General features: G+C 49.8%; 1 protein-coding gene across 18 annotated transcripts in view; it reads right to left on the reverse strand.

The window, feature by feature from the left end:
* LOC140904058 (zinc finger protein 385C-like) overlaps positions 1–22,877 on the reverse strand; it is a 194,697-nt gene that overhangs the window by 33,499 nt on the left and 138,321 nt on the right. For 10 of the 18 annotated variants that reach the window (XM_073326284.1, XM_073326279.1, XM_073326277.1 and 7 more), the window contains one exon: positions 3,356–3,498. In XM_073326284.1, coding sequence (XP_073182385.1) covers positions 3,356–3,498 — 143 coding nt within the window. Of the gene's footprint in view, positions 1–3,355; positions 3,499–15,364; positions 18,367–21,257; positions 21,888–22,877 lie in introns of those variants that run through there. The other 8 variants (XM_073326275.1, XM_073326276.1, XM_073326273.1 and 5 more) reach the window with 3 other exon arrangements.

Raw genomic sequence — 22,877 nt, forward strand, 5'->3', positions numbered from 1 at the left:
TCTGTAGTGAGTACGGTGCTGGGTCCGGGGGTGAGCTGAGGTCCCTGCAGCCTGGACTCCTCGTTGCACAGAGGAGGGACAAAGCAGGCGGAGAGAGGGCGTGCTCCTGCTAGTCCTGATCCCTGCCTCGGAGAGACCCTCTCCAAAGGGCCAGGGGAGCTGAGTCACTACAGCCCCATCAGCCACAGGTCAGGTGGGAACGACTTTCACCAACTCCCAGCCAGGGCTGGATTTGAACGGGTCCCCCAGTGCTGTAAGATTTCCATTGAGCGCAGACAGCTTTATCACAGGTTCCCACTGTGCTTAGAGCTACTTACGCCCTTCTCCCTCAACCTACTCCTGGCAGGACTCGCATGAAAACATCTTGGGGTCAGAAGCAGAGCTGATCGTGAGTCCTTGTTTCCCCCTGAGGCTCTGCAGACTTTCAACGAGACCAGGAAAGCCCCTGCACAAATACGCACACACATGGCAAACTGCTCAAGAGCTTAGTGTGATCCTATCTCAGCCAGGTTTGGAGCAACTGTCTCTGCTGAGCGAAGGGACCTCGCAGAGGTGAGCCCACCACCAAAGACCTTCCTGCCAGAAGGGCAGTGGAATGTCACCGGCTCATGCTGCAGGCGGAGATGGTGTTTCAAGCAAACACAGGGGAAAGGAATTTTCAAAAGTTTCATTTAAAAACAAAACAACAACATGACAACAGGACACGTGCCTGGGGGAGGTGGGAGGGCCAGCCAAGGAGCATAAGGAACAGACTGGGTCAGTTTAGCTGCTGGCTCTGATTGCTCAGAAAAGGAACATGGGCAAAAATGGCTGTTAATAGCATCAGCAAAACCATCTTCTACTGTAACCCGGCATTCTAGCCCCGGAGAGAGAGGGGCTAAAGCTGGGATTTTAAGGAGTCCATGGGAGTTTGGGGCTTGAATCCCAAAGTTAGTGGGAGTTGGGAGCCTACCCCCCCCCCAACATCTTTGAAAATCTTCCCCTAAATAAGCAGCAATAATCACCTGCACTTCCATAGCATAGAAGTAAAGTAATTTACAAGAGGACAGTCAGTGTCGCCCCCTCTGCCTAGGAGAGGGGGAATGAGGCACAGTGAGGTTCAGAATCCACTCGTGTTCTCAAAATCAGAGGCCTAAAGGTGCCTAAGTAGCCACACGAGTGCAGCTTCATTTTCAGCTGTGCTGAGCACTCAGAGCTCCCGGGGAAGTGAAGATTTCAGTGAGTAACTTTAATAGGTTACACAGCCCGAAGGAACCACTGTGATGATCTAGTCTGACCTCCTGCATAGCACGGGACAGAGCACAGCCCTGGAGTCATTCCCCTTTTGGCCGACATGTTTGCAAAGTTTGTTCTAACTGACTTGCCCATGTTCACCCAGCAAACCGGGGCAGAGTCCGGAACAGATCTCAGGTCTTCTGTCTCTGTACTCAGCCCGTTAGACCACAACGTTTCCTCTTCAAAGAGGTGATTCACCAAGTCTTTGTATTTCTAACGTCTACTATTCCATCAAGTCAGAGATGTGAAAGACCTACTAGGACAGGTCAAGTCCGTCTCCCAGCAAGTCAGGACAGAGTCTCCAATGGAGGATGCAAAATTGGGATTGGCTCTCTTTCATGCTGTCCTCCAAGCACCATCGACTCACTTTCTCAGCTGCCCTATGGGCGTCCATTCACATGCTGCATCCCCATTGAATCCCATGGGCCATCACTGCAAACACCAGTCCAGATTCTTCCTTACAGCTGGCTGGCAAATTATTCCCCCCCCGAAAAGTTTTAATGAAAAAATAATAATAGTTTTTGACAAAAAAATGTGTAATTGAAAATTTTCATATGAAATCCAAAAATTTAAAACCAACCTTGTGCTGGGAGGGTGCGGGGAGAGAAATGTGAAAATCTCCATTTAGTTGAAAAAGCCATTTTCCAATGGAAAAAAGGTTTAAATGAAATTTTTTGCAACCAGCTACCGGAAGAGGCCCCTGAAATTCCCTGATGGTTAAGGGGCAAAGGAGGAGGAGATTAGAAGCCTGAGACATTATTATATAAGTATCACATAACCGAGGCCAGGGCTCGCCTGCAGATTGACCTTGACATTAGTAAGCTAACAAGAGACATTATGCAATGAGCAAAGCAGGACTGACAACAAAACCTGGATAGATGACAGCTGACGGATTCCTTGTACCCTTAGATGCTCTTTTCTGTGTTTAAACTCATAAAATTACTCTCCAAAGCTACTTTATTGCGATTGATTCTGGGAGCAAAACCCAATTGATTTTGGTCGAAATGAAGCATTTTAAAAACGTCTGTTTATAATAGAGATGAATGGAGCCTTGTGGGATTGATCTCGGCTGCATCCCTGTTTCAAAAGATGTGTGTCTCCTTGGTCAGCGTCAGAGCCCGCCTCCCTCTGCAGCAATGGACCCACTGAGCCCTCTCATCCAGAGTTTTGCAAACGTGCGACCCTTCCGGCTAAGAGTGACAAGTGCACAAACTGGCGGGGGCAGTGTCTCGCTCAGAAGACCCCTTTGGCAACCCAGGAAATTAGCGGGCTGGTGCGGAGAGTGGTGAGCCTGTGATTGGTAGCGAACAGAACAATAAGGGCTCTGCACGAGAAGGGATTTACAGGACGATGGGATTAATGAGAACAAGGCAGCCTGGCTCAGTGGGTAGGGCACTGAGTTGGGACACAGGAGATCTGGGTTCTGTCCCCTGCTCTGCCATTAATGTGCTCTGTGACCGTGAACAAGTCATGCTGCCTGTTGCCCTTTCTGGGACCCATTCAATACCATCTGGCACAGAACTTTGCCAGTCACGGGTAAAGGCAAACGGGCACCTTCGGTCTGGGCACCCAGGTATCTGATTCAGCCAAGTGTGTATTCATGTGGGGGTCAGGCTTTCACAAGGGTCCAGCTCCCATTGCTCTTGGCAGGAGCTGCTGGACTGTCAATCTGGCCCAAACTGTGGGAGTTTAGTGCTTCTGAAAACAGCGGGTGCCCAGAGGCCAAACCCTGCCGGGAAGGGAGCCCAGCTCCCTCCAAAGCCAGATTCCCAGCATCTCCCAGGAGTGATGCCCTGAGTCCATCTGTGCTCACCTAGAGCGACTGGCATCATGGCCCAACGAACAGTTATTCCCTGGCCAACGTGCTCCTTTTCACCACACCCTCATTTTTGGAATATTCCTTCCCCACTCCCTGAACATGGGAAGCACTTGACGGGGTTACGTTGTGAGCAGGGACGGGTTGTCTGTCCTTGCTGGCATCCCGCCCCCCCCGCACCCGTGGGCTGCTGTGTTTCAGATGCGGAAGCACAGATCTCCCCCATTCCAGCCTGAAAGGTCTTTGAGCCCCGCAATAACTCACCGTGTTGAAGTTGGGGAACAGGTTGAGCGGGGACGTCCCATTGAGTCTAAAGGTCAGGAAGTGCTTGATGTCCAGTGGCGGGTGTAGGGGTCGCCCAGGAATAGACAGCGATGCTAGGAGGGGGCTGCTGTGCCCAGATGGTCCTACACAGCGAGGGAAGGAGACATAACGTTGAGATTTTTCTTAATTAAATCACCTGGAAAAGGGCAAATGCAGACTCTGAAACTTTGAATTAAAATGGTGTTTTGGCGTTTTGTTTTAAATACATGAAATTACATGATACTGACATGAAGAGGGAATTTTTGTGCCTTGAATTGGTTCAAAGTGTCCCCCAGGGAAACGGAAACATTTCAAACCACGGTCTTTTTGTTTTAAGTTTCTCATGTTAAAATCCCAGTTTTCCCACCTAGCTCTAGTAACCTTCACAATGCCCACCGCGAAATCCTGGGGCCTCTCCCCCTCCAAGGGGATTCTGAGTAGGCACAGGGGAGTGCTCTCGCAGACCCTATGCAGGCTGGGGCCTCTGATTGTAGGCTGCTTGGGGCGGGGACCTGGACTTCTTTTGAGTCTTATCCAACTCCGAGCACACGGACACTTAAAACTCTAGAGCCAACACGGTAAGAAAAGCAATGGAGATGCAGAGGCAGTAGCTAGACTCGCGAGTCACAGAGGAGGAGGGAGGTATATGTCCCCTGGCTAGGAGGTTATGCTAAGATTGTCAAAGGAGTTTGACTTCCAGTGGATTTTGAATGCCTCATCTGAGCTTTAGGCACTGGGGAACAGCCTCAGTTCTCCTCCGTCACTAGCTAGGGTTAGAAATACAGCTGATGGTGTGCGCCCGCTGCCTCTCCCCACCAGCCCTCCCTGATGGGTTATTAGCGTCCATAATAGAAACAGCCACATCCCGAGCCCCACGAACCAGCTCCCCAGGCTGCTGCACGCCCTCCCCAGCAAATTAACGGTGAGCACTGGTGTGTGATCTAAAAATAATCTAAAGTAAATAAAAATTTTTTTGTAGGAACTGGGGAAAACCGAATAGGTTCTAAGCAGCCAGAGGCTCTTCTGGAACCTGAGCAGAAACTGGATTTCAATAACCAGATCTGAGCTGAAAGACGAATGTCACATGGCATCAAAATCAAAGTCACTGCCCCTCACCCATTGAATCTGCTTTTCCTCCCTTTGCTTCGCCTGCTACTTTCGTTCCTTTTCAGCAGCTGTAAGGCGGAGGTTCTGAGTGCGGCTTAAGGCACAGTGCACGGGACCTCCCCATGCCACCCTGGTGGGAGGCTTTGCTGTGAATACAGCTGGAGCAGGGCTGGTAATTCCACTTATTCCTTGTGTGGCTGCTCAGCCCAGAGAGCACCTGGGTTTGAGCACGAAAGGGGAAGGGGCATGAAGACTTTAAGGAGCCCGGATTTCCCAACTCTGTGCAGATGAGCTAAGGGAACTGACCCCAGGAGTTATGGACAACTGATGTAACAGAGCTGCTGGGCCTGAGCCTCAGTGCCGTGGCTGCTGTGCTGGGGGCATGGGCTGAGATGACGTCTTCCCGCCCTCTGCCCTGGCTGCTGTAAGTCAGAGCAGCGTCAGGGCTGCTCTAACATCGCTCTGCTTCCCTGGAGGCCCGATAACAGCGATCACACAGTTCTCTCCTGCCACGTCCCTGAGCTGCGCCCTAGGCCAGCGGTGGTGAGCAGGGCAGATGTACAGCCCTGATGCCACCAGGGGAGCCCCCCTGTGCAGAGATGATTCTCAGGCCCCCCCTTTGCAAGGTCCCTTCAAACACCCGAGCTGCTCTGGCAGCAAAGAGGGGTCACATCGTTAGCCAGGATCCGGCTCCCTGATGCCAAGGGGTGAGGCGGGCAGGGCTCGGTCAAAGCAACCTGGGAACTTCACTCTCCTAAACACACAGGGGGCCCCTCCAGGCTCAGTGCTGGGGAGTCCCTTGGGCAAAGCGTTCCCCGCAGGGTGTGGAGCCAGGCCAAGGCACCCCACCCCACATACACCCCCCACCTATGGGGCTGTGTGGGGAGCCCTTTGCACCTTGGACAGGATCCCTGCTCTGGTCCCACATGGTCCAGTGTGGGAGAGGAGGAGGTTGGCAGAGACACATTCAAGTGAGTTCAGGGGCCCTCGGTGAAGGGGCTGAGGCCTCCGTTCCAGGCTATCAGCTGGAAGAGCCGCTGCAGAGAGGCTGCAGGGGAGCCCCCCGAGACTGCACAGCCAGTCTGGACACGGCAGGAGAGGATGCCGCCCTCCAAGCTGAGCAGGGATGCCCATTCAGCCCTATTCTGAACATCTGCACAGGCTCCTGGGAGTGCTGGCTCTTTGGGTGGAGCTTATTTTGTGGGCAGAGCTTGGAAGAACACTGTTGCTCTCCCCAATCGACCCCTGGGTGGGGATTAGGAAGAAATTTCCCCTTTTGGGCAGGTCACTCCATAACTGCCCAGCAGGGGATCTTGCACCTTCCTCTCCCCAGCTGGTGCCGGCCACTGTCAGAGAGCAGGGACTGAAGTGACTGGACCATGGACCTGTTCCGCTATGGAAATTCCCATGTGCCCATCTTGCTTATCAAGGAATAAGTACCCACTGACCCTCTCGGCAGGAAAACGCAGCGTCTACCTTTCCCCTTTAGGGTTAGTTTATTTTAGGCCTCCTGTCTCCAATGCTTCTTGGACGATAACTTTGAAAACTCCTCAGCTGATGAAGGCATGCTGGCTTGTTACCGTGGAGTGCTACGTTTATTGTTGCCATAAACCCCACCGTTCACTGCAGAAGTGAAAACGTTACGAGCGCTGTCCTGCCCCGCGTGCTCGCTGAGATACAGCGAATCAAGCTGGCTGCATCGTCCCCGGGCCGGGCCACAGATAACTAGAGGGGAGGCAGGAGCTGACAACCAGCTTTAAATCACACAAAGACGCTCAGAGAGTTCAGAGACATTCCAATATAACAAGACACATTTCTGTTCTAAAGAGATTCCAGTGGCTTTAAATGAATCTCCAGAATCACAGCCATGCCATTAACAGAGCCATACAATGAGCTTGGCACGGCTGCTGTATTTGCATAACAGCAGAACTATGACTGACAGCATGGAGGCTCATCAGAAGCTTAACAGTGGGGTCTGGACGAGGTCTTATCTTTGCAGCTCTGCTTGCAAAAAGTCTGGTCCTTCCAGAGAAAGGAGGTGGGTTTTGAACACCGCGTTCAGCTTTGGTCGCCCCATTTCAAAGAAGACGCATTGGGCTACTTCTCCAACCTGTAAGGCCGCGGAGAAGCTCTGGGCCTGCTACAGGAACACAAACCTTTTCCCTCACCCGAAAGAAATGTGACGGAGCAGAACGTGCAGTAACTAGACCACCACCCCCCACCCCATGTTCTCATAGATCACGGCTCATCCACTATCTCCCAGCGCTTTCCGGAGGAGGGCAGTAACGCTATCCCCATTTTACAGCTGGGAAAAACACAGGCACAAAGACATGAAACGCTTCACCCGAGGTTCCCCAGCAGGCTAGCACGTGAGCTGGGAACAAGACCCACATCTCTACCCACTGCCTCTCCATTATTACTGGGACGGCAGCAGGCGCGGGGGCGCTCCTCAAAGGCACAAGTGGCAGCGAGGCATTTAAATCTCATTGGTGAGATCCTGGCCCCGGTGAAATTAACGGCAAAACACCCATTGACTTCAGCCGGGCCAGGATTTCACTTGTGTCTTTCGTACTCCCCCTCCAGAGTCACTTCAGACCCGAAGACTCCACTCCAGCATCCCATGCCTGTTCAGAAACGCACTTAAGCATGTGCCTAATTGTTCTGCCAAACCAGGGCCTTCACCTGACACCGGCCGTTCTTTCCATGTATTTCAGATTCCTCACTGGCAACAGCCTGGCGTATTGGGGAGCCAAGAGGAAAATCTGAAATTCCAAGTTCGCAAGATTGTTGAATTTCAGAATAAAAAGCGTGACACACTGGCCCTCCAGGCAAAAGTGACCTCTTTCTGGGAGAATGCACATATTCATTTCTTTCTCTTTATAGGCGCTATCCCTGAGCCAGTTCTAACTCCAGGGTAAAAATTACAGTTTGCTTCATCAGGCGTGCATTGATTGAATTAATTCCAAAGTCACCCAGGAGGGAAATCTGGGAAACAGCTTAAAAATAAACAAACAAATAAATAAATAAATGGAAAGGAGAGAAGAAAAAGGCAAAACCCAGCAAAAAATGGGTGAACGGCACATAATGAATGTTCTGGGGCGTGAAACGGTATTTCTGCATCGCATCGTCTGAGCTGGCGTGGCACAGCATCCGGCCGGATCGGTGCCCCCTAGGGAGGCCCCCGCATCCCACCCTTTTACATGCTATTATAATACTAGACCAGAAAGCAGCATCAGTGTGACTGGATTCGGGACTGGGCTGCGAGGGCATCTGCTCACCTTTGTCTGTAAACTTCGAAATGTTTTTTTTTCTGCTTTGTTATTTGTAAAGAACGTTGACATTCACCTGGTGAGGAATGATGCCGGTGAATTGGCTCTGCCTCTGTCGACGGTTAACGAGCTAATCAGTGACTGCAGCTCTGCAGCGCTGGTGAAACGTGGCGGCTGCTAGCTCGGTGCCCCTGACGTGTGGGGCCGGGAGCGTCGTTATTGCCACAAGAAGAGTGCTCGTAACTAAGCTACAGACAGTCGCATGGTTTGGTGGGGACAATTTTCAGAAAAGAACTCCCTGGGAAAACCCACAGTAACAGGCACGTTCTGTCTGCGAGCAATAACGACGGGCAACACTTACGTTTGTGCTGAACCTTAAGCCTGGGCTTCTGTGCTTGGCTGAATCAGGGACTTGGTTCTCGTTTCCCGGAGGGGGACTGGTACCTAGGTGATTCTTAGTACACTAGACCTACCCTAGATCAAGACCTCATTGTGCTGGGTGTGATACAAATACATACGAGATTGTCCCTCACCCTCAAGCCGTCCAAGGCAGACAAACAGTGGGAGAAAAGCTGAGTATGAATATTCTTATCCCCATTTTGCAGAGCTGGGAACTGAGCCACACAGAGTTAAGGGACTTGTCCAAGGTCACACAGCAAGTCTGTGGCAGAGCTAGGAACAGACTCCAGACTTCCTCCCCGATCTCAGTGCAGCATCTTCCACACAAGATTCTCTGTCTCTCCCCTTGAGTCTGTCAGGCTGATCAACAGGCCATATTACTCATGCTGCACAGAGCAGTGTTATCTAGTGGTTAGAGCACAGTGGTTTGAGCCAGCACTCTTGGTTTCTTCTACCTGCTCTGCCACTGACTTGCTCCGTGTCCTTGGGTAAGTCACGTCACCTCTCCGAGCCTCAGTTTCCCTAACTGCCCAGAGGGGATTATTAGAGGCATTCAGATACTGTACTGTGGTGACAAGTGGGGTATAAATGCAGCTGGAGAAAAGGACAGACAGAGATGGCAACAGACCACCCTGATCCATCTGCAGATAACGTACCCCCCAAATGCCATACGTCATATCTGGTGCAGTATGCATAACTAGAGAGAGAAGGATTCGGGAGTGAACAGGTTACTCAGAACCACTGTCACCATTTGGTGTAACCCACAGATTGTGACTGTGCAATCAAGCCTATTTCTCAGGGTGGAAGCCGCTTGTTTCTGCACCCAGTGCTTAGAAGTCCAAGCAGATTGCAAGACGAATTGTCTCTCTCCTGTATCACCATGTGTCTGTAACCTGGAGCCTCACAGAAAGACCTGAGCTGATGATCCAGCTAGACAGCTTGCCTCACAGCTTCCACTCCATGCCGTCCCGGTTTGGCCTCGGAAAGGTTACGAAAGACGACAATAAAACCTGTAACAATGCGTCCCCCCCATCTAAAAAAGGGAGGCGAGGGGGACGCTTGTCGGAGCGGAAAAACTGCCGGGATTGGAATAACAGGAGTGAGCACAGCTGTAAACATGGGAATAATTTCCCACGCTTCGTGAGCTGCCAGACATTGGCTGGCAGAGCCTCACAACATGCAAGAGAGGCAGGGAAGCGTTATCTACCCCCAGAAAGGGAAACTGAGGCCCAAGCTGCTCTTAAAACAGTAGTTCTTGACCTTTTTCATCCTGAGACATCTCCCTCACCCGTTTCTATCTAGCTGGGACCTCCTTCCCCTTCACAATAGGGGAAGGGCAGGGCAGTCGTGACCTTCCCAGCTGAAAACCCACATCCTCGGTCACACAGGTGTAGGATGCAGACGTCCTAACTTCCAACCCCTGCATTAGGCTAAGCGTACATTCCCTCTGTGAACAGGGACCACCGTCAACCTTTGGATCTTTCTTTATTAAGCAGGTTGTTACAGGAAGGGACCCAGCCCCAGCAGGAAACACCCTGTGTGTAGGGATTTGACCCGTCATCACAGGAACTGGGCTTCTATAGCATGGTGATGGAGCCATGGCACAGCGTTGGTCGGCTCAGTAATGGGGGAGGGGCTGGAGGGCTCACTTCCACCTGGAATGGGATTTGCATTGCAGGGGAACGTCCCCGGCTTCAGAGGGGTTTGCTCATTCCTAACCCCTCAACGAACCGCTGCCCTCCAGGAACCCAGCAGCTCCCGTCAACCGGAAGGACAATTTGCAGCATTGCATCTAGGCGGCTATCGTTACGCCAGCACCAACCTCGAATGCTGGTACACTGCTCTGGTGCCAAGCAGCGACGGTGTGAACCGCTCCACGCCCTGCAGCGGGGGGGCATGCTGGGGTAGCTACAAGCAGCTTCCTGACTGCAGACCAGCCCCTAAACACCGGCAAATTGGCACTCCCCAGCTCCTGTCCTCGGGCTGCCTTCAACAAGGTCACCCTCCTGCACAACTTCCTCGCTCGCAATGCCGGCTCTGCCCTACCTTCGCTGGGGGCGAGATGCCGGCAGCAGCGGGGGGCCGTATTTGCGGTTACTAATCAGACACGCCATTAAAATGATTTGCTTTGGCAAAAATGGCAGAGCCCAGAGCTTCATTCAGAGGAGTGGGACGTTTTGCTGATGAAGGGCGTAGATACAGGATCCTCCGAGATAAAGATCGCCCTGTTTCCCACTGGCTCAGTGCAGGTTGGTGCAGGAGTGACATTCAGGCCTTGGTTTGCTTTCTGGTTCGGCAGAGAACCCACCGCTTGCTGGATAAATACCAGGCCCCCTGCCCTTGGGCTCCAGTTCAGGAAAGCACTTACGCACCAACTTCAGCACCATTGAAGTCAGTGGGCTTAAGTATTTCGCTGACTAGTGATGTGCTGAAATTCTAAGCCGAGGCCCCAGCAGCTGAGGCAGAGAAGCCAGAGAATGAGCCCAAATTTTCCTGCTTGAGCCCAAAAGGCAGCATTGCCCAACTTTGCACATAGGTCGCAAACACAGTGCTATACACCTAACTAGCAAAGCACCTTCCAGGGGAGAATCTTGGAGAGCCTCTGAGCCGACCTGAGATCCTACCTGTGGTCTGCCTTAGGCTCCCAACTTTGGAAATCATGCTCCTCCCGCCGAGGGGGGCCTGCACTCGCACAGATCCACAGACCTGACGGCTGGAAGGGACCACTGTGATCACCTCGTCTGACTTTGTGCATAGCGCAGGCCAGAGCCCTGCCCCAGGAATTCCTGTCCCCATTGCATCACGGCTCTTCGCCCTCCCGCCCGGGTGTCGGAAAGGACTCCAGATTTGACTTATGGACTCCGAGCAACGGAGGATTGCCCACGTCCCTCGGGAAGTTGTTCCAATGGGTAATTACCCTCCGCCCGCTTGGGAATCAGCCTGGGAGCAATTCAAACGTTTTCTGAAACTTGCTGGTTATTCAAAGCCACCTTCCCGACCATTCTCAAACGGAGTGACTTGGCTCACTCGGGGCCAGCGTGCAGGAAGCACATGCTGCTGCTGGCCACGCAGCACAATCAGGAAAGGCTCCAGGTCCTGGAGCTCTCTGGCCAGCACTTTTCCCGCAGACCACATTCGTTCCTGCACGTTATTTCCCCCCATGCTCCTTTTCCAACAGATCAGTGTAGCAGCCGCCCTGCGGACCATCCTGCCCGTGCACTCGTGACTCGCTAAGACCTGCGCCCTACCGCATGAGCGTCAATCCGGGGGGCTTACTCGTCTCAGAATTTCGAGGACACATTTTCATGGACCCACTGCTGCCATGAGCAACAGTTGGCACAGCCTCTACCCACGGCATGTGGGGACAGCAGCAGTTTATTTACACGGAAACAATCCGGTTCTCTCGTTCTCTAGACGCTCCCAACGATGTCTGTTGTCTCTCCAATTCTCTACCCCAGGATTTAAAATCTCTGCCCTCTAGTAGCTTGAACTGAATGTCACTTCAACTACTTTAATCAGACCTTTGGGAATGGTTTTCTGTCCCCACTCCCCACAGGCTGGGGGGTCAAAGCATGAGACGGCGCATGGCTGCCATTGTGCTGTGAAAGGACCTGAGCACCTGAAAGGGCGCTGAGCTTCTCAGGGTTTGGCCCAGATGATCAACAGTGCAACCCACTGCATTTTTAGCAACAGTCAGCAGATTGCAACTTCCTGGGGGTTCCTGACAAGTCACAGATTCCTCCTCAGAGCTGGGGTCCGCAGGCTGGGGCTGTGCCCAGCTCAGCGAAGTCACACTCCCCTACACAACAGCTGTTTGGGGCCAATATTCCAACATTCCACCACCATCACAGGCAACGGGGTTGGCTCCGGTGGAGGCCCACCAGAAGGCCCATATCCTGCCACTAACTTCACTGCCCAGCTCACTGCAGGATTGGGACCAAAAGATGCGCCGGTTTCTCAAAGCAGAGATCTTCCCTGCAATGATGGGGCACTGGGTATCCATTCCGAAGCCATGTGGAACAACCCCTCTCCCCACATCTGTGGCTGATACTTGGAGTAAATTCTATTCTGCTAATACTCCATATGACTCCCCCTTCTCCACTCCTTAAAGACCGAGTAACAGCTGCTCTCTTCCCTCACCTACGCATTTTAGAGAGAAAACAAATGGTAGCAAAGTCTGGTCAGTGAGATGAGCTCATGCCAAGATCTGAACATTCAGTGCAAAATCACTTATGATCCCGCAGCTCTATCCACCAAAATACAGCTGCAATCTAGTTGATATTAACAGCTATAACAAAGAACAGGGCTGGGGACATGGCTAACTCAATCACCCCTTTCAACATGCACTGAAGATTGAAATCCTTGGTTTCATTATTCCAGACAAATGGCTTTCCATGCATCTACGCAACCCAAGAACATGCTCTTCTGCTCTGACAATTACCCTGGTGTTTTATTGCGTCTTGCCACTCATATAAAATCCAATGAGTTTAGAAGTAAGAGACTTCCCTTCCCACCCACCCAGCTGCCACATCTGCAAATTCCACATTGAGAGCTGAAGTCAACTTAGGAAATTCCTTTTTCATGCATCGTCATCAATAATGAAGAGCAGGCAGGTCACATGTCACCCTTAGTGATGACTCTGCAACCAGAATGTGGACTCAGTGGGTTGTGTGGGTATAACGGAGGAAGAATATGAGCCAGCAGCGTCTTTCTCGCTGGCCACGACCTGTGACTCCCACAGGACGCAAACAGACTGTCGGATCCTTGGGTGAGTTTGAAGAATAGGCAGAGGTAAGTTAGGGACCCAATCGTGGTCTTTTTGCCTCTAAGCTGTTCAGTTCTGATCTGGAGCCATCACTTCTGCAGAGTCACTTTTCAGAATAACCTTTTCAGAAGATACAGAGACCAATTGATGGTGCATGTTCCACCAGAGCAGGCGGGTGGCCGGAATCCAGGAAGTGGGGTACACAGTGAACCTCAAAACACTTTCCAGCTCTCAGATGGCATTGTTTTTTGTCACGTTTCGCTCCACCGGCAGAGCGAGCCCCTGATTTTCAATCTGTTAAACGCAAACCTCGCTTCCACATATATGCAATAAAGTTCACCAAGGCCCCCTACTCTCCTTTAGCTCGTGTGTTCACGAGCTATCCTGAAGGTTCCCCGCTCTGAGAAGAGGCGGATAGTGACAGATGGAATACCAGGCCATACATTCTCAGAAGAGCAAACGCTTCCCTAGGAAATGCCTTTACCAGCTTGCTGGAGAAATACCTAGGGAGAGAGGCAGAAGTCAAGGGGCAGAACTGTGCCAGCTTTAGGGATAATAATTGGAACTACACAGGCCCCACAGCTGTACTTGTTATAATAATCACTGATGGCACCTTGAAGTGTTTGCTTCATTTACTCTAAGAGAGAGATGAAGGGAAGGGAAGGGAAGGGTGGTTTTGTGGTTAAGACACTGAACTGGGACTCAAGAAATCTGGGTTCAGCCACTGGCTTTGCCACAGACTCTGTGGCCTTGAGCCAGTCACTACATCTTGCTGGGCCTCAGTTTCCCCATCTGTCAGGTGAGGATAATATTTAAGGCATTCAGATACTGTAGTGTGGTGATCAGTGGGGTATAAATATAGGAGCAGAAAAAGACAGACAGGGATGGCAATGAACTGCCCTGCTCCATCGGCATATAGCGCATCCCTGATGAGTCAGACCATATGTAAGGCAGTGAAGGACTCTGGAGTGAAAGCATTACACCGAACCATTGTCACCATCTGGAGTAACCCAAGGATTGTGACTGTAAATTCAAACCTGGTTAGAACCCAAGAATATTTATTATGGTGGAAACAACTTATTTCTGTAGCCAAAAGTCGTAAGTCTAAGGAGACTGCAAGATGAATTGTGTCTCTCAACATCACTACATTTCTTGTCACCCAGCCTGTGTCTTCGTTTTAGTTACAAACTCTTCAGGGCAGGGACTTTCTTTTCCTAAACGTCTGTTCACTGACTAGCACAATGCATCCCTGATTTCAGCAGAGGCCTCTTGGTGCTGCTGGAATACACATAATAACGAAGCAAAACATGAAAAGGAGAGTGCGGTCTGAAGGGTTTTACTTGCTGGATTTACTTTACAAGCATGGAGCATTGTAGCAGCTGCTTTTGGTCCCAGGGAATTTAGTGAGATGGGGTGGGGGGAGGCGATATATTTTATTGCACCAACTTCTGTTGGTGAGAGACATGAGATTTCAAGCTCACACAGAGCTCTTCTTCAGGTAAGTCAGGTGACTTTCAGATTGGCCGTTTTGAAGTCCCCTTGTTTGTGCGGTGCGTGGGATGGACAGCACGGCAACAGAAGCAGATTTAAAGGCTTGCTTTCATTGTAAGGGAGAACGGTGCATAACCCAGTGTAGTGCTGATCCCTGACACAGATCATCAGCATCTCAGCAAGACCGGGTCGCTGATTTATTACTGCACAGTGGGCACCGAGGAGCAAATGGGGCTACGTACAAAGTGGTGCAAGTCTATTGCAGTCAGCGCAGTTACACTCATTCGCTCTCGGACTGAATTTGGCCTAATGCAGTGGCGAGAGCTGGATTCTTCGGCCTGGTCTACACCTACAACTTACATCACTCAGGGGTGTGAAAAATTTTGCACCCTGTGTGGCAAAGTGTGGCGAAGCCCCACTGTAGACGCAGCTGGGTCGACGGACCCAGCAACCTCTCGAGGGGGTGGCCTGACCACAGCAATGGAAATCCCCCTTCCGTCGCGTTAGCAAGTGTCTACGCTAGAGTGACGAAGCTGCAGCACCGTGGCTGTCCCTCTGCAGCACCCGCAGTGTAGATGTACCTGGAGCTACACCTCCAGCCCCCAAACTCCTGGAGGAGAAACACCCCACTAAACACAAGTACAGGGGGTGGCAATGGAGAGACGCTCCTGGGGACAATGTCAGGTCTGGACCCCCAGGAACGACACTGGGGAAGCATCAGGCGTCACCCACTAACACTGGGAATTCAGGCTTGATCCAAAGTCTACTGAAGTCAGTGGATAGACTCCCACCGTCTTCACTGGGCTCTGGATCCTTAGTGGGAAAACGTGCCCTGATGCATGAAATGAGGCTTGGTTCTGCCTGGTGGTAACAGGGACGGTGCTGCTCAGCATGGGAACCTGGAGACTTGGGGGATTTCTGACCTCCTAGTACAGCTAATAATGCCCAAACCCTTTGCTAAACGAGCACAGCTGTCAGGGTGCACAAGCATTAAAATGACGTGATACTTTAGATGAATGTTTTGACTTTATTGCAAATTAAAACCAGTAATAAGGGTCTTCTCCCCCTTCCCTCCCCCAAACTAAGAAAAACACCGCAAATAAGGTAAAAACAAACATAAGCCCATGTAATTAACAAAGAGGACACATGCCATGCAACATAGACTCTATCCGGACATGGTTACAAAGGTTAAAAACTTGTGTACCGACCCCATACTAACAGAGGAGCCATCTTACACTTGACTGTCCCAATGTCACTCGCTCCAAGGCGAGGGAACGTTTAAAAAAAAAAATCAATAGAAACAAAACTCAAGTTTGTCCATAAGGTAGATGTTAAAGGACCTTTTCTTTGGTTGTAAGATTGCAGAAGGCTTAGACTACAACGGAAAGGTTAGGGACAATGCACTGTTCTGAAAAGACCAGGAATTCACTGTTTATTACTTTTTTGGACCCTTGTATATAATTTATTCTGTCGTTGCACCAAAAAAAAAAAACAAAAAACCAAAGTCCTTTTAGATATCTTTGTACTTTAACACTAGGAAAGTGAAGATATATTTATTTAATATATATCTATATTTATATAAATTTATATATATATATATATATACACACACAAACATATATACACAAGGATTCATTTAAAAGTTTCTATTTCCTTGGTGATTACAAAATCACTCTCCAAATTACTTGAATTTGTAAGGATCATGAGCTGATTCCAACACTAAAAATATTTTGTGCTCAGTGCAAGGAATTTTAACAAGACACTGCTAGGCATGATGAGATGTGTGACGGACCCAGAAAGATATGCTGTCTCTTCAGTGTTCATTCTCTAGGCTCCAAAGAGAAAAAATTGGATATTTTTTGCAGAACAGAACATCAAGAGAAAGCTGCCAGGAACGGTGTGCGTAAGCAACATTATGTTTGAGCTCAAGATATGAGATTTTTTTTTTGAAGGAAAGATAAAGTGAATCTAAACACAATTTGAAATTTAATAGTGTGGCTAAAACCAGCAGGAAAAATGGATATTAAACATTTCAGCTAATTCAATCAAATTTCTTTTGAGATAGCAGGACCGAAATGAATTTAAGAAAAAGCTCCCTTGTCCTGCTTCACAATAGGACTTGCTCAAAAGTTCCCGGCGCTGAACAGAATACTCTTGCAACATTCCACACTTAGCCCTAGATTCTGTAGCGCGTTTGTGTGGCTGGCTGATCGGAAATGATGGAAGAGATGAGAGTGGTAAAGCGAAGGGAAAATCGTAATAATGAGAACAAAACAAAACTCAACCCTTAGATATTCTTGCTTAAATGTAAGGCCTCACACCCTATCAGCAGGGTAACTTCATCTTGGAGTCAAAAATATTTCGTATTTTCACAGTTGATCACCCCAAAAGGTGGCTTGGTTTTCATCTTATTTAACCTGTGCCATGATGAAATCGGATTCTCTCAGACTTTCGTAATACTCGATGGCTAACGCAAAGTCAAACTCGTTAATGGTGGGCCCATCTATAGCGATTTTCATGAAGTTGGACAGGCTGGAGTCCTTCGCATAGCGCCACTGGCTGCGTTTCATGAGTTCCCGGCCCCGGTTGATCTTCTCATAGAGCACCGAGCCAAGAGGCAAGACCAGAGCAATGGCAGCCAGGACAGCAAAGTCCGGGAAGAGCTCGTGCATTTCGGAATGGCTGTAAACCAGCTTGATGCACAGGTCCTTGAAGGATAACTGGCTGAGGCTGAACACTATCCGTTTGAAAAGAGGGAAATCGTTCAGTGCCCTTTCACTCACCACCACCCGGGAATAAGCCTGCAAGAGGAAGTTCAGTTCGGTGATGCCATAGCTGCCGATATCATCCAAAGACTGGGGGTAGCACTTGGGGTTAAAGATGGCGGAGAAGGAGTTGACAGCCTCAAGAACGTGGCTAGGGAACCTATCCAGCAAGTTGCCCCGCACGCTCTCGAGGTAGGTCTCCTTCAAGTGCTCAAAGTTCTTCAGGTGCAACTTGGAGCAGCTGGCAAGCTCCACCCCCTTGTAGTAGAAACGGCTCTCATCTTCCTGGTCCTCTCGAGGATGCTCATTTATCTCGTTGAGGAACTCCTGGAAATTCTGGCCGCTTGTGGTCTTCTGGGCTTGCAGGGTGGTGGCGGTGGCAGAGACGATGGGCTTCAGGATGGAGAGATCGAAGTCCTCAATCTGGGGGAACCGACTCAGCTTCTGGAAGACGGGGAGGACATCCAGGAGGATCTTTGTGAAAGCCACGAACTGGAACTTCTTGAGCTCTTCGCAGAGGCCAAACGCCACGGGGGACCTCTGCGACTCACTCTCCAGAAGAAGCACCAACGTAGGCCATGAGGAGTCAATTGCCTCCACAGCTGGGAAGATGGAAGTCCAGTGGATGGTCTTGGGGCCCTCCAGGTCTATCTCGCATAGATCCAGGACACTCTGCAGCTCCTGGAGGCTGTTGCTCTCCCCTTTGAAGTTGGAGTAGAGTCGGTAGACAGCATCCACCGTGGTCTCGTATTTACGGACATACTCGATATTTACAACACTCTCAGCTGGCAGCAGGGAGCTCCTGTGGGACATGCAGTGCATCTCAGTGAGAAGAGGACAGATGGACTTCAGCTTGGTCCCCACCCCATTCAGCCTATCGGCCATCAGGAAAGAGCTTTCAGAGCTGAGCCACGTGATCTTCATGGTGGGAACGCCAAAAGAGTGCATCACCTCGACCGCTTTGTCCGCCACAGTGTAGGCCTCCCCAGCTGGCAGCTCAAAGCTGCCCAGGAATGTGATGGAGGTCTGCCCGTCGCACGGGGAGATGGTGGTTGTAAACATGACCAGGTTCCTGTGCTCCAAAATGTCGACCATCTCGTCCACCACCAGCCCAACGAATGGCGAGGCTTTCATCTTGTGCCTGTCCTCATTGTGAAGGACTTTAACGATCGCTGCCTGAGCCAGTTAACGAAGCAGCATCGGGGTGGGCAGGGGGAAAAAAGAAATTAAAATGAATTTCGAACCATGCTTAAAAATACCCCTAAAAGCTGCAAGGTGTCCTGACTCTGATCTCACTTAACCCAGTGTAGAGCCCTGACTCAGGACAGCATTTCAACACGGGCTTAACTTTAAGTCCCATTGACTTTCCATGAGACTTGTGGTCAAATTTTCAAAATGTACCCAAATGACTTAGCCTAAATCCCATTTTCAAAAGCACAGAAGTGGCTTAGGAGTCAATGAAAATCAATGGTACTTGGGCACTTTTTAAAAAATGTTGCTCCAAGATCCAGATGTTTAAAGGGAGCTAGGTGCCTAAATTGCTTTAAAATTGTGGCTTAAGTGATTTAGGGGCCTAAACCCCACTGACTTTCAGTGAGACTTAGGCTCCTAAGTGCCTAGATCACTTTTGGAAATGGGACTTAGATGCTTTCAGAATGTTACCTTTTGGTTCCTAGGTCACTTAGGAGTCGATGGAAGTCAGTGAGACTTAGGCACATTTGAAAATTTTACTCTGAAACACATGCTCAAAGAGAAGCACATGCTTAAACTCCCCCCCTGAATAGATGAGCTTTCCTGAACTGAGGCCTAAATTTGAAGTAACTCCACAGGACTCCCTCCGGATTTTTACACTGGGGTGACAGAGCAGCATCGAGCAGAATCTTTTACATGGAAACTACGAGGACAATTATCCAGGCAACCTTTATTTAAAAAAAATAAAAGCGACTGTATCCTACTCTACTGTCTCTTTAGGCCTTGTTCTCCTTTCATGCCAGCGTCAGAGAGGTAAATCAGACCCAAGATCCGCTGCACTGATACAGCGCTGTTCTTGCCAATTACTATAAAATACGGCAGTATTATTCATTAATATCTATACCGTGAGAGTGCCCACAGGATTCAACTAGGCAGGGCCGCTTTGTGCTTGCTGCTGAACAAACATACAGGAAATTGAAGTCTCTGTTCCAAATTGGTTTCCTTTTTTTAAATAAGGGAACTTGCTGCTCGTTTTGATAAAATGGTATTTGAAAACTCAGGCTAACACTCCTGTTCAGGAAAGCACCTGAGCAAATACTTTACTTTAGGCTTGTGCTTAAGTCCCATTGATTTCAATCAGCCATAAACACATGCTTAACATTAAGCACCTGCTTAGGTGGGATCCCAAATAGGAATGCATTCCTGAATCTCCCCCCTTACCCTACATAGTGACTCCTGAATCTCATCCTCGTTAGAGTATAATTAACATACCTAAGACCTGCTTTTTTATTTTGTTATAATTTCATCAGTTACTCTCATGCTTTAAAAACAAATCACATGCTGAAGAAGCCATGAAACTTCATGTTGTCTTTTTCTCCTTAATTCTATTTGACCCTTTTCATTAAAATACCACTGATTTGAAAAAAAACATCCTTTTTTCCCCCCAAATGCTGCAAGTACCATTAGAGGCTGAGAAATCTAATTAGTGGGTTAGTTTAGCTGCAGTAAAATAGGGTTCTTTATTTAGCTAAATGACTGGCAAACAGCCAAAATTCACTACAAATTAATTTGATTTTAACAGGCATGAAACATTTGTAAAATTAAGAAAATCCTCTCTGAACTCTTTGCCTTCAACTTGATCTTCCTGATCACCCAGTTTAGGGTAAAAAAAGGACAAAAACCCCCCACGGTGCTCTGGTATGCTAATTGATCTCTTGAGGTTTTTATCATTAAAATATTCATCATTAATTTACTGTGAAATCTGGCACATTCAAACAGGAGGGAGGAAAAAAAATGTCTCCGATTTTAAAAATGGATTCTTTGCACTTCCTTCTAAAGTCCACTGGCTGCCCATGTACACTAAACGCATGTGAACGAATGCAAAACTCCCTGTTTATTGACAAAGGCCAGTCTTTGATGGACTCTATCACTTTCTACGAACTCCTAGGAATGCCCTCGTTGCCTAATTAGCTGTCGACACCAACAAGATGTTGCATCAATTTTTAATACTGAGAAACTTGTCTTGAGCCTCCACACCAAAGGAACACCAAGGAAGGATCGCCAGTTGCAAGTGGTTTTATGTGAAGGTTTAGTGTAGACCAAGAGGCCACATGGCTTAATGGACTGAGCCAACAGGTGACCCCAAGCAACTCATAGGTTCTTGTCCCGACTCTGCCACTATTCCCCAAGGGGGAATTCACCCGTTTGCAAGAGGCCAGCGAACAAGACCTGTGCACCAAATAAGCCGAGGCCTTTTGCAGGCCCTGAACAGCTGAGTGGCCTTGTGCAGTTGCATTAACTTGCCAGTGCCTCAGATTCCCCACTTGTAGAATGGGGCCACACTACTACTTACCCACTTCCCAGTGAGTTTGGTGAGGACTGATTAAGTAACGCCGGCAGAGCACTAGGAGAACATAGAGCACAGTAAGAGTGCCAGGCATCATGATTAACGGTCCATAAAATTATACCAGAACCTACATGGTGGACACCTTCAAGTAGTTTTTTAAGACAGGAGGCTCCCTGTTAAAAGGTGGCTCTTAGGCCCTGGTTCAGCAAAGCACTTAGGGACACGTCCAGTGGGACTGGAGCATGTGCTTATGGCTCTGATTCCGGAATGCTTTAAAAACTTTAAGTACATGCTCCTGTCCCACTGATTAGGTAAAGGACAGGCAAAGAGCTTTTGTGTACAGGGATGCTTTTCCCAAACTGGGTCCCAGGTGCTTTGCTGGAGATGGGTGTCAGGCCTTTGCTGAACTGGGGGCATTAAGGTGTCTTTACTGGTGGGCATGTCGCCAGCAGGGGGGCAGCCCAAAGCCATTGCGATCAAGCACAAGGACAGAAAACACAACCGAACAGTGCCCGGCTCAGACACACACCTGCATCTCTTTGACGCTGCTGGGGTGGTAACAGTCATTGTGCTCCGAGGTCAGCAACGCCTGGCAGAGATTGAACTTCTGGAACTCAAGCAGGGAGGAGCACTTCTCGTCTGGGATCTCCTCCTTAGCCATCCAGTACACGGTGGTGAGGACAGCGATCTTGGCGGGGTTCACGTCCACCTTGATGACGGAGCGCAGCTCTTGGTGGTTATGGACGCGAGCTTCAAAAGCCAGCTGCTCTCTGTTAACCGCCAGCGCCTGGCGGTGAGCTCCAGAGGTGACGTGCCGCAGCAAGGCATGGCGCTGGAAGTTATCCGTGCCCACGGTAAAGGCATTCTCCGCTTTGCCATGTTTATTCTTCACCAGTGCCTGGCGACACTCTATGCAAAACATGAGTTTCCTTTCATAGTCAAACTCCAGCCACGTAAATTCCTCCTTCCAGTGCTCATTGAAATAGCGCTTGCACTTTTTGTTGGAATTGGAAGTTTCCCCGGCTGGCTTTTTCCCTGGAGGCACCATACTGCTGTGGTTGGGAAATCAAACACTATGGATGAACTGAATTTTCCCTTGGAGGAGCAGCCTCTACATTTAATTTAGTAAGGAAGGTCTAGTACCACTTTCCTGGTTCGACTGGAGATGAAAGAGACAAGGGGAGAGGGATTAGGGCGCTGGCAAACCTTTGTCTTCGCTCATTACTTATTCTTGTCTTTAACGCCGGGTTACGGCGGCACTAAACGACCGCAGAGAGCGCCCAACTGAGTGTCAGCCGCCATTGGACAGGCCGACCACTCAGAGAGATTCCTTTACGCTTCTGTCCTCCCTGGCCAACAGACCCTCCCCTTCACCATCCAGAGGTGGCGAGGCGAGGGGTCATACCCTGGCCCAGAGCATGCTTTGCGAGGGCAAGGTGCAGGCTACCAGGGCTTCATCTCTGCTAGCCTCCTCCACCCCATCTGTTCCCTTGGCTGCCATCACCAGCAGCTCAGGGTAATAATGGCAAGAGCGTGAGCACATGGAAAGGTTCCAGCAAATTGTCTACACCCCTCTGAGCCAGGTTAGGTAACCCAGGGGTTAAAACTCCATGGGCTGGCCCATGTGGGTGCCCCCAGTGTTGCTATTAACCGTGGAGCCTCACCCAGCAGTAGGAAGTTCATGTAATGCCCCCCTCCCACCAGGTCATGAGATAATGCAGCCCAATGGCTGGTTCTCATTGCCATGAAAACGGGCCCTTGAACAAAGCATGTCTGGAAGCCCAAACAATCCAGCTGCTCCTCCCTTTATCCCCTTTGCATCAGCCCCCCCTCGGCATTCTCCCGTCCCTACTGGGCACACCCTGCCCCAGCGCCTTTGGAGGCTTCCCACCACATGCACGGCAGTGACGAGCGTTACAGCTGTTCACAGTTCTGGGCGATGGGCCTAGGTTATGACATGCGAGCAAGTCAAAGGCAACTCCGAAGCCCTAGCAAATGCATTTAGTTCCCACCTCTGTGGATGGCCCAGACGCGGCTCGCTTCTGCAGTGCTGGGATTTTACAGACAGCTCAAGAAAGGGATAAGGAAGTACAAGTGTGACAAGGAAAGTCTTCTATGCAATGGTCTACAGTCCTCATTTCCCACTGAC

This window comes from Lepidochelys kempii, chromosome 27 (genome assembly GCF_965140265.1).
Source record: "Lepidochelys kempii isolate rLepKem1 chromosome 27, rLepKem1.hap2, whole genome shotgun sequence".
Classification (NCBI taxonomy): Eukaryota; Metazoa; Chordata; order Testudines; family Cheloniidae; genus Lepidochelys; species Lepidochelys kempii.